At 42.5% G+C, this 11,941-nt stretch overlaps 1 protein-coding gene across 2 annotated transcripts; it reads left to right on the top strand.

Annotated features, from left to right (window-relative positions):
• Nucleotides 1-643: 643 nt before the first annotated feature.
• On the top strand, nucleotides 644-11,204 carry CCNL2 (cyclin L2; the record flags this gene model as incomplete). 2 transcript variants are annotated; one of them, XM_082493419.1, is made up of 11 exons in its annotated part: nucleotides 644-967; nucleotides 1,854-1,928; nucleotides 2,214-2,323; nucleotides 2,594-2,714; nucleotides 3,955-4,019; nucleotides 6,845-6,944; nucleotides 7,030-7,134; nucleotides 7,359-7,500; nucleotides 8,278-8,395; nucleotides 8,479-8,571; nucleotides 9,841-11,204. In XM_082493419.1, the coding sequence occupies 11 exons, from the start codon at nucleotides 644-646 to the stop codon at nucleotides 10,193-10,195; spliced, it is 1,608 nt and encodes a 535-aa protein (XP_082349545.1). In that variant the 3' UTR covers nucleotides 10,196-11,204. The 2 variants fall into 2 exon arrangements, with proteins under 2 accessions (XP_082349545.1, XP_082349546.1); XM_082493420.1 differs by lacking the exons at nucleotides 644-967; nucleotides 1,854-1,928; nucleotides 2,214-2,323; nucleotides 2,594-2,714 and having other exon boundaries at nucleotides 4,005-4,019; nucleotides 4,761-6,944.
• Nucleotides 11,205-11,941: the final 737 nt, after the last annotated feature.

Genomic DNA, 11,941 nt, shown 5'->3' with positions numbered 1-11,941 from the left:
GATATTTTCACGTATCGTACACCACTATTGATATTAAAAGAGCCTGCAGATACATGTTATAAAGAGGACCTTGTACTGCAAAGTCGCTCACTGACGGCTGCTGCGCTTATAGCTGTGGAACAAAATCCTCTCAGGAGGGTTCCAGAAGGAGGACGGGGCGGGTGCGAAACGGTGGTCAGTCAGGCCTGTAGGAGTTCGAATGCTAATGACATACACAGCGTGCGGACACTTTCTGTTATTAATAAAGATATTTTTTTGGTAACTGCTCTTGGAAAAGCCGTCAAAGTGGTGACTTTTGCCCCTGCCCGGGGGGATCTCGGGGGAGGCCGCTCCCCTCCGCCAGGCCCAGGCCACCCCGTCGCGCCGGAGGGAGGTGGCGCGCGCCGGAAGTCCCGCCCCTTCCGGTCTCGTTCAAATTCCCAACCGGTGCGTCACGCTGCTCCCTTCAGCCTGTGGTGCGGGGTGGGGGGAGGGGGGAAGCAAAGCGTCAGAACGCTCGCGGCGGCCGGGCCAATCGGCGATCGTCGCTTCGTCGCGTTCCACCAATAGGCGACGACGGGAGGTGGAGAAGGGCGGGGCGGGGCGCCGCCCGGTGGGGAAGGAAGGAGAGCGGAGCCAGGCGAGGCGGCGGCACCACCACAAAATGGCGGCGGGGTCGGGCAGCGCGGCGGCTGTGATAGCGGTGGGAGGCAGCGGCCCGGCGGGGCCTCAAGCTGGTGGCACCACGGCGGTGGGATCCGTCCCGGTGGGGAGCGGTGCGCCGGTACCGGGCCCCGGGGCGGTGCTGATCGGGGACCGGCTGTACTCCGGGGTGCTGATTACCCTGGAGAACTGCCTGCTGCCCGAGCACACGCTGCGCTTCACCCCCTCCATGAGCAGCGGCCTCGACCCCGACACCGAGACCGAGCTACGGGTCACCGGCTGCGAGCTCATCCAAGCGGCCGGCATCTTGCTTCGTCTCCCGCAGGTGGGGCTGGGCCGCGGCCTGGCCGGGCCGGGCGGGGAGGGGGGGCCGGGGAAGAAGGCCGCGGTCGGGCGGGCTCGGGGGACCGCGATCCCCGCCGAGGGAGAGCTTTGTTCGGTAGGCCTCGGCCCGCCGGAGCCGGCACTCGCAGTTCCGGAGGCGGGGAGGGCCGGGGAGGTGCCCCGTGTGGCCGGCGTTTGGGACGGGAGAGCCGCGGGGCCTGCGGCCTTCCCCGCCCGGCCGGCAGCAGGAAGCGGCTGATGTAACCGCCTTCCTCCGCCGCCCCCTCGGTTCGTGGAGAGGGGGGCTCCTCCGTTTGAGGTCGGGGATTGCGGAAAGAAGGGCTTCTTGGAGTCCTTTGAATTGTAGCGACCTCGGAAAGGTTTTGTTTCCTGGCGAGCTCGTTGCTCTTTGAGCGTAAAACTTCCCAGGCCGTCTTCTAGTTACCGAGTGTGAGCTGCTGAAATGGCTTTCCAAGTGTAAGCAAATGTAATATGATTAGATTTCCTCCCTTCCACCCGCACTGAAAAAATAACGCTTTTCTGGTCATAATTTTCACTTTTATTGGGTTCTAGTGTATGTCTTAGAGTATTTTTTTTATTGTTTTTATTTAATTTGGAGTATGTTTTCATACTTCATGAAAGAAGTTTGTGATTTAGTGTATGTATTTGAGTTACAGTGTTTGTGGTATTGATAACATTTTGGGCCTCTTAATTCGTTACTGAGGTAGGGGTGCTAGTTTTCTTTGGATACCACTGAATTTACTTCCATATTAAATATAGCTTAGCTAGTCTTCTGGGTCTTAAATCTGTTGAAATCATGCTAGGTAATTTTGTTTTGGAATTGGTAGTTGTTTTGTTAATACCTGTTGTGGTTACTTCTTTTTCAGGTGGCTATGGCTACAGGACAGGTGCTATTTCAACGTTTTTTTTATACCAAGTCTTTCGTGAAGCATTCCATGGAGGTAAGAAAATATTAAAAGATGTTTATAGCTAAAAATGTTATCTAATTTTTGATCTGTTTTGGCAAATTGTCAACTTAGATGTGATCAGAGTGTTGGTAACTAGCCTGTAGATTTTACTTCTCAAGCAACGTGATTTTATAAAGCTGCATAGTACTGATTTTGTCAAATTTCTAGTATTTCCTTGTTTTACCACTGTTTTCTCTTGTTATCCCTCCTTAAGCTGTTGGAGGCGATCAGTTCCTGATTTGAGCAAAACATCAGTATGTTGCAATACTTCTATTTCAGCATGTGTCAATGGCCTGTGTTCATCTGGCATCCAAAATTGAAGAAGCACCAAGGCGCATAAGGGATGTAATTAACGTGTTCCATCGCCTTAGACATCTACGTGAAAAAAAGTAAGCTTAGACTTTGAAATAATTTTTGTTGTATTTTAATTATTAAAGTTCATGGGCCGATGATAGTATCATTCCCTGTTTCATAAATCAGGGAACGTCTTGAAGAGATCTCATGAAGGAGAAAAGTGAGTTGACCCGCTTTATTAAGTAAATATTTTTGGTGTTATAAATAGCGTTGCTTCTTACTTTTACACGAGCACAATTTAACCTGCATACAAGTACTCTTTGAGGTTAAGATTATCTTCTTCAGAATATGAAACTCTCTTGCAGAAAACCTGTGCCTCTTATACTGGATCAAGAATACGTGAACTTGAAGAACCAAATTATTAAGGCAGAAAGAAGAGTGTTAAAGGAGTTGGGATTTTGTGTTCATGTAAAGCACCCTCATAAGGTTTGTACTGTATAAGTTAACTTTATCATCAGTTTCATATGCGATAAATGCTTTGAGTAGACTGTCTAACTGCGTGGAAGATGCATAGTTCGTACATGGTAATGCTAGTTAATTCAGTAAAGCTAGCTGCTTATGATGCCGATGTCTTCTTTCTCATTTAAGAGATTCTTACTAGTTGGGCTTGTATCACTGCTGAATGGCGACTGGAGGTGGATGCACATGCTAAGTGTTCCTTGAAGTCAGTTTATATAAGTAGGTAGCTTTGGTGTTAGAAAATGTCAACTAAACGAAGATTCTTAAGCAGAAAGAAATTTGGAGACTGAGGGTTGTGATATCCTGTTACCAGAAATGCTGTGCGTCATGATCCGTCCTTGTGGAAACATGCTGAGGTTATTAAACCTATATGAGTTTTTCCTGTTTTAAAAAGTACACTCGGGGCTTGACTAGAAATGAGACAATTCTCAATATTTCATATTACACATCAGACTAGGATGATACTTGGAGGATGTAACTATTGCAAATATTGAAGTTGGTGCTTTAGTACTGTTAGCATTGTGCCTTAAGTAGTAGGTGAGTGTGGCAAAATCACCTCCTACTCCTGTGCCAGCAGAACTTGGGATCTCGTTCGTTCTTCCTTGAAAAATTACTGCTGTCTTACGGTCTTTTTAATCCTACTTGACTTTCAGAATTCACTCATGTTATCAGTACCCCAGAGGATAATTGTACTTGTTTGTTAATTGGTATGAGGTTTTGCTATTAGAGTAGTCTTTTTATCTGCTGCCTTGTTTTCCTTTCAAACCTAAGAAAAAAAACTAGAACTGAATAAAACAGTGGCACACAACACATTCTCTGCAAATACTGTTATACTTCTGTTACTGCTTATTGCAGCTAGCAATATTTTCTCCCAAGTTACAGCTAAAAAGGAATCGTGAATTGTATAGGAGAACATACCTAGCTTGAAAACAGGTGAAGACGAGACATCTAGATGAATAGCATGATGGCTGAGCTCAGAAGACGGAGAGCTAGGAAGGTCAGATCTGGTTGAGTGTCAACTTGTGGAAGCTTTTGCATTGGAGTGCAGAAGCTGTGTGGATAAACACTGGGGATGTTGCAAACGCTCTCTCATGTGGAGTGTTTTAGAGCTTGAAAGAGAATAACAGATGCCTCGTGGATGTCCCTCTGAAATAAACAGGTGGCTCTCAAGATTCTTGTTAATAACTCAATAACCCATATCTTCCAGATAATCGTTATGTACCTTCAGGTATTAGAATGTGAACGTAACCAACACCTGGTCCAGACTTCATGGTAAGTTGATTTTTCTTTGTTATAAGAGACCAGCAGGGGCAGTAGCAGAAATATGTCACTTGAGGCACTCTGGGCAACATTGCTCAGAAATGATTGTGGGTCACACCAGACAGCTCCAGTGTTTCTTGGCGTGCCCCAAACTACTACCCAAATGTTGATCGGCCTCTTAAGTTAGAGGCACTGTTTTAATGGTAAGGTAGCTTTCCACCCTGACTTCTCACTTCCCTCCTCTCTGCTCTTACTTTTCAGCTGAAGGGAAAATGTTGAGTGGGTTATAGTGTTTCCTTGGGTTTTTTTTGTTCTTCAGAGAAAATTACGTGTAGTTAAAGTCTGTTAGCAGTGCTGGGAAATGGCTTTTCCCAGGGCTTGAGCTTGACTATAGGTTTATCAAAAATTCAGCACAGATAAAATTTATTTATCTATATGGATAATGCAAGATGTCACCTTCTGAGACCGGATAAACTCAATGTTTTCATGCTTACCAAGAAATGTCCTCTGCCTTGTGACTCTTATTACAGTAAAGATTTGCTTGGGGATGGGAAGCTTATGTAAAATTCCAGGTTTTAAACTTAACAAATAGCTAATGCTTTTAGACAATAATGTTTTTTTTAACAATACTGTGGTTTAAAAACCTTTAGTGAATCCAAAGATCATATTTCTGCTGACTGAACTGTCTGGTACTGTGACCCGTGTGTAGAGAACCAGTTTTGACTTTTCTTTTCTGTACTCTTTTAATCAAAGGGTAGCCTCTGAGGGTAAGTGACTAAGACTTCTCCTCTGCTGCCCAAGCGGTATGGTGCAGGGATAGCTGCCGTCTTCAGTCAAACCAAAGCAGGCTCTACAAAGAGAAGGCTGACTCTAGACAGGTGGTATATACATGATAGTATAGTAACTGGCCAACTGCTGCTTGTGATTATACTTTTTGACTTTTATTTTTATTGTGCATTTTGACTGTTGTATATTTTATAAACTGATTGTTGAAGTTCTGAAAGATTTTTTTTTAATGTTATAGTTCTATAACTGTTATAATGATGTATTCTTAAATGATAAAGCAAATTAATGTGGGATTTAAGTCTTAAAGGGATGAATTAACACAACAGAAACTGAAATCTAATATCCATTTGTAATCTAGTTAGAAAATATTTGAGTAGATGTGTGAAGCTTGGAGTCAAATATAATACTTGGGACTTAGAGAAACTTCCCATTGCATGAAGTACTGAAATGTGAGTTACGGACCACTCGTTACCAGTTTTCTACTTTGTTGTGGAAGGAGGGGTAGGTGAGGAGGTGGGAGGAAATTACCTCAACTGAGAAGTGCTTCAAATGTTAAAATAACATATTTGTGTACTGATGCTCGTTGCTTTCAGTACCTGAAAACTGGTGGATAGCCAGTATAATTGTTTTTTGACACGTTCATTTTTACAACAATACCTTTTTCTTAAAATACTGTGACAAGGATTCATTTCCTCATGTGTCTGATTCTGAGCCCACAGGGAAAATATGCAGAGGCCAAAGTTGGAAGCAGGTGTGTTTTTTCAATTTGGCAAATTAAAAAAAGGCTGTACGACTTCCAGATGTTTGAAGCACCACTTTTTCTTTATTGCTTCTTTTGCCGAAAGGGTTGTTTTCTCTTTGTAGTGGGACAAGAAAAGTGGGTTTTAAAGCTCCTTTCTCCCAGAAAGATGAGCTGATGTTTAGCATTGCTTGTCTGGTGTAGCAGTTGCTTGTCACGTAGAGTGTAAGATAACTGGGGCAGGTGGGAGTTTGATACTCTTGGGATTTGAGTTCCCTTTGTCTATCCTGTGTAAACTGGTTACAAGTGCCTGGGCTGTGGTCTCTGCTTTGGATGCCTTGGGGCTTAGTGAATCCTTGTATACTGGGTACCCACATGCTTAATTACTACTTTCAGAAGGCGTATCACTTTGAGGACTTTCTATTGTGTCCAGTTTTAGCTTTTCCCTGTCTGATACTTTGCTTGACATACGTACTCAAATATCTAGATCGTTTTAAGCACATCAGCTGACAGATTCAGAGGAAGTTACTTTGTGTGTTTAAGATTTAGAAGGATAATACTTAAGTGTACTGACTGGAATATATGCAATATTTTACAGTTTTCTCATTCTGTGAATATTCATTTTAAGCAACCTTACTGAAATGGGACAATTTGGAAACCGTATTTCATGGGCCAAAGAGGAGATCTGCCTGAATACTGAGTATTCTGCTGAATTGATGTTCCCAAACATCCTGGTTTCTTCTGTGGCTGCTTTTTGCATCAAAAAGAATTCTGTTCTGGATGGAAAATAATGCTTCTGAAGGAAAAAGGACCCCTTAATTCTCCAGTGGAAGTTGACGCGTGCTGAAGCGGACTGCATTTTCATGGGAGAACTACTAGAGAAGCCGCAGCTTTCAGGAAACCATCTGGGTTCAGCCCTATTGCAGAGAAACATGTGAACCTAAAAGTCTATAACTGAGTACTTCAGACTATATCGTATGTTGTCTTGATGAAAATAACTTGTCTGTTGCATGAGAGCAGGCCAGTAGACATCCGGAAGGAAAAGTGAAGTTAAAATTGGTTCTCTTTTCACAACTGAATTTTCAGCAGCCAGTCAGTCAGTCAAACTTAATTTCTGTCACAGATCCCTCCCCTTGGGGGATTTTTTTTTTTCTTAGTAAAATTATTCAACTTTTTTCAAATTTACAGGAGTAAAGTCTAGTAACTGAATGCAGAAAGAAATAGTCCTTGTAGAAGTAAAAACAATAAAAGCCCTCAAAACCCCAAACAACTTTGCAGTTCCATGCAACTTTGCTGATATCCTGTCTTTCAGGAATTACATGAATGATAGCCTGAGAACAGATGTCTTTGTAAGATTCCAGCCAGAAAGCATTGCCTGTGCATGTATTTACCTTGCAGCCAGGACACTGGAGGTGAGCATACAGTTCCATTAATTTCAAGTTTGATAGGTCTTTTAATAGAAGCAGAAAACTGAGCACATCTTCCCCTCCCTTTCAGATACCACTTCCTAATCGTCCACACTGGTTTTTACTCTTTGGAGCAACAGAGGAAGAGATTCAAGAAATCTGCTTAAAAATTTTGCAACTCTATACTCGGAAAAAGGTTTGCTGCTTTTTCATATAGTGAGCATTCGTTAAAGTCTGCTTAGAACATGAGTTGGAAAACCTCATCCCGTTTGAAACTAGCTGCAGGCCTGGTACATTGAGCAGAGTGGGATAGTAGTCACGGTGTCTGGGTCTCTTTAGAATTCACCCTGCCCCGAAAGTGAGTAAGGAGAAAGTCTAGTTTACTAAGTCTTGTTAAAAGCACTGTTCCTGTATTCGCAGGTTGATTTATCTGATCTGGAAAGTAAAGTGGAAAAGAAGAAATTAGCTATCGAAGAGGCAAAAGCACAAGCTAAAGGTCTGGTACCTGAGGGAGCCCCAAGTTTGGATAACACATCAGGATTTTCCCCTGTACCGAAAAATGGTAAGTAGTGGACAACTTCTTTTTAGTAACTTTCTCATCTTAAATATGTGTTTACCCTTTTGGGATGCACATACAGTGTTTTTTCTTTTTCCTTTTTTAAGCTGGCTTCTAGCAACTATTCAAATGCCAGAGTTTGAATAGCATTATAACTTTGTAATTTCTTGAAACAGATAAAGGCTAAAATCAAATTAGGCTAAAATTAAGGCTAGTTTAAATTTAGATAGTACAGGGGCTTGCTTTTATGTGGTTTTGGCAATAAACTCAAACAAATACTTGAATTGGCATGTTATGCTAAAGAAATACTAAATCACAGGTAGGATTAGGAACTCTGACAGGAGTAGTACATTTGGGTGATGGGTGGTGAATGTTTTCTTGCATACTTGGCCTAAAGTTTCCAGTCTAGTGTATGTCTTGCCTAGAAGATAACATTTACCATCTTCCTCCTCAGTTCACCTCTTAAAAGATACTGAATAACTGGCAAGAAGAGGAAGTTGCTGTTCTGCCTTCTTCGAAGTGGCTTTGAAAGCAATGTGTTACTACTGCAGTTAACTCCCTGGTGTTACTACAGTGTTTTGGCAGAAATGTTTCATATTAGATCTGAAAAAATTCACAGACGTTACTTCTTGTGGGTGGCTGTGTGTGCGCGTGCATGCATGCAAATTGCGTGTATACGGTACTGATACAAAGATGATGAAGGGGGGTGAGGGGAGGCTTCAGTCCTTCTTTCAGTCACTACTCATACTTTCAAAATAAAGTAACAAATGCTTGTTTTTCTAGAGTCTCCAAAAGAGGTTAAAGGAAATAAACCTTCACCGCTACCTGTTCAGGCAATGAAGAACGCTAAAAGGAAAATGGAGGGAGCAAAAAGAACAAGTTCAAACAGCCCAGTAAATGGGTAAGACTTTCATAATGAAGAAGCTTTTTTTTTTTCCCATTACTATTTTAAGCAAATAACTTACTGTTTGCTGTCTCTTGCAGCGTTCAGAAAGGAAGAGAAAGCAGAAGTCGAAGTGGAAGTAGAGATCAAAGTTACTCAAGATCTCCATCCAGATCCGCGTCCCCTAAGCACAGGTAAGTGCTATTGTAAAAGAAGGGTGCGCTGTGAGAAGCTCCCAGACTGAACTTTCACAGAGCACGATTTGGTAGTTTTTCAATAGAGCAGAAATAACATAGCAGTATGCACTGCCAGTTAAAGCTCCAGAAGCGTTACGGCGAAGAGTTGGACTGTCTTGACTCATGGGTCAAGGGAGTTGCAGTGTCTGACCTTGTCATACCTGTGCCAAATAGACTAAAAAGGAGAGCGTAAGCATATTGGGACATGTCAGATGTCAGCCGGCTTACAGCCCACCAAGCAGCAGGGTTTGTCTGTTGGTTTGGGGCTCTTGTATTTAAAGCTGGGTGTTTGTGGCTGCAACCTTGTCTGGTTCCGGCAAGGATGGTTTTACTGAACTGTACTGGAGTAGTTAAAGCATTTTCTGCAGTAAATGAACTCTTAACTCCAGCCTTAGTCTATTGGCAGTTGCTCTTGCAAAACCTTAATCTATGAAATACAAAATAATCTAGTTTGTATGTAGTTTTACAAATTGATGCCTCTCAGTCAATGCAAGTTTGACTTCAACAGTCTATCCCATTGGGTTTGGGTGTGTACTGATAAAAGTATGGCTTTATATTAAGGTGTATGTGAAAAAGACCGAAGCTAAAATCGGCTGATTCATATTCTTAAGTGTTGAATTCAAAATTGCGTTTTAGTAATTATCTGACTTTAATGAAACATCTTTAAAAATCTGCTTTCTGTACTGCCTTTGATGTTGAAGTTCAGCATTTAACTGTGATACCCATAGAGGAGAAATCAAAAGAGACAGGAGGGAACGTTAACTCCCAACTTGGGCATTTGGGTGCAGCATAACTATAACTGAAGCAGGAGAAATAGTTTTACCCCTTGTCTTATTGCTGGCTGCACTTTGAGCCTGGCAGTTACTCTTGGCTATTCATGCATATTTTCTCAGTAGCAAAGGAAAAAAATCCAAAACTGAGACATGACTGCTATACTCCAAATGGATATGAATTTCTAAAAATCAGTATTTCTGCAATCATCAGACGTGATCAAGTCTGGGACACAAGTTTTCATGGGATACTGAACAAGAGAATACAGAATCAAGTGGCTGGTCTCAATGTATGCTTGCATATCTTGGCTTTATAAGTGAGAAGCATTTGTCTGCGTGGTACTTTAAAGTGTGTATGTATGTATTGCAACTACATTTAGGAGCTAACAGTAATGTAGAGTAATTCAGTTTAATATTAAGAAAACAATATGTTTTCTCTCATGTTCTTTCTCCATAGGAAAAGTGAAAGTTACTCCACATCAAGCGGTTCGAAATCCCACAGCCGTTCAAGGAGCCGCAGTGACTCTCCTCCAAGACAGTTCAACCACAGTTCTAGCTACAAAGGTTCCAAGGTGAGAAGTTACAAGAAATCAAAAGACTACAAATACTCAACACACAAACCACGGAAATCACGCAGCAGGAGTTCATCGCGTTCCAGGAGCCGATCCCGGGAGCGCTCTGACCATTCGGGGAAGTACAAGAAGAAGAGTCACTATTACAGAAATCATAGGCACGAGCGTTCGCGCTCCTATGAGCGAGCAAGTCATCGCTATGACCGAGACCATCCTGGCCACAGTAGGCATAGGCGATGAATAAAGCAAAAAGTTCTTTCCTTTGGAGCTTAAGCAGTGGAGCTCTTCCCCATTGGGTCTTTGCAGTATAGGGTTAACCTGGCTTGTAAACCACCTAGCTTGAGTAATGTCCATTCTGCTGTTGGCAATTCTGTCCTTACTATCATGAATCCAAAGGAAAGATACTGACAGGACAATGTGAAAGACGTAATTTGGTAAATGTCTCGGTGACTGTTCTGCTGGAGTGTCAGCTAATACCACTGCAGAACTTGTCTCTGGATGCTCCTATGCCTGCTCTTTAGTAATTTGTGTAGCGTAGTGCAGTGGAGTGTTATTTGGGACTTCCAGTTCTGCAAGCAGGACCTCCATTGCTCAGTAGCCGGAATACTGTGCTCAGCAGTCCTTTCCTGTGGAACTAGAAGGCTCAAGACAGGTCGTAAAAACCATTGGAGTGGCTTGGTGCTAACAAAGCTGTCTTTTCATACTGATTCAATTATGTTGTACAAATGTAAGGTGACTTTTTAGAACTGTTGCCTATATTAGGTTATATATGTGTATATATATTTTGCAGTGTTACAGTACAGTATGGGAATATGGCCTTACTAGCCTTTACACTTTATCCACAATGTAAATAAGCATTTGTTTAATACAGGTGGAAGATATATACAGAAAATTCAAAACTTGAATTCTATCAAAAGACTTGTGTAGAAAATTCTGATAAATGTGAAAGTATTTAGCTCTGTGTATTGAGAGTAGTATATTTTTATCTGTGCAATGCTGCGTGCAGGCCACCAGCTCATAAGACATTTCCTATATATTCATTTTAAGTGGTTTGAAATTCTTTACTCAGGATCTTTGACACTCTGAAGAATTAGTAGTTTGTCAATCTGCATGCTTGTTGAAGAACAGAGCATTAAAAAAAAAAAAACATAGCAAAACCCCCACAGCCCAGTAGTATCAGTTCTAGTGGTATATCTGAGCTGTTACTCTCATGCTCCCTAATTTCATTAAAGTATTTGATTTTCTATTACATTTACTTGATAGTAGTTTCTTATGAGCTACACCACTGTGCCTACTCATAAGGAAGGAAACCTGGTGCTGAATGAAGAGACTGTCAGACTACAGTAGATTTGAGACTGCCCTGAGCTGTTAACACCCTGAATGTGCGTATAGTCGCTGTCACGCTGGGCCCCCCCTGGAGGAGGCGGCTGCTGCACGGGGTGAAATTGGGCACTGCTCTTTGAGCCTTTTGGGGTCTGTGAGCAGATCTTCCCAGAACCACTGCCTGCTGGTTAAACTTCCTCCGTCTGCTCTGGGGGAAACAACATGTGTGAGGTTTTTTGGGGTCAGTCTTGTAGGTGCCTCAGCGTGACAGTGACTCTTCTAGCACGTCGCTTAAATCCAAACCGATCTCTCGGCAGTTTTCTTAGTTTTTAATACGGAGGCAAAGCAGCGGCAAGGATTTGCAGTCAGCCTGCCTTTAGCCAGCCTCTAGTCTACCAGTTTTCTGGGCTGGAGTTTATTCTGTGTAATTACCAGCGGATGTATTTGTGAACTTGACTAATCTTTGTTTGAACTAAGCGATGCTTTTGACTTCTGCAGTTCCCTCTGACGTTCTGTTCCATAACAGGAATTTCTGCTTTGCACAACAGTTACCTGTTTGAAACGCATCGTTACTGGATAGTTTCAGTGGGTGCCCCTATTTCCTGTGCAGGGGGAAGACTAGTTATTTCCCGGTCCTCTTGTAGGAGCAGTAGTTGGTTTGTA

Source organism: Vanellus vanellus (genome assembly GCF_965231255.1).
Source record: "Vanellus vanellus genome assembly, chromosome: 20".
NCBI classification, from domain to species: Eukaryota; Metazoa; Chordata; class Aves; order Charadriiformes; family Charadriidae; genus Vanellus; species Vanellus vanellus.
This window is presented reverse-complemented; position numbering and strand designations above follow the sequence as displayed.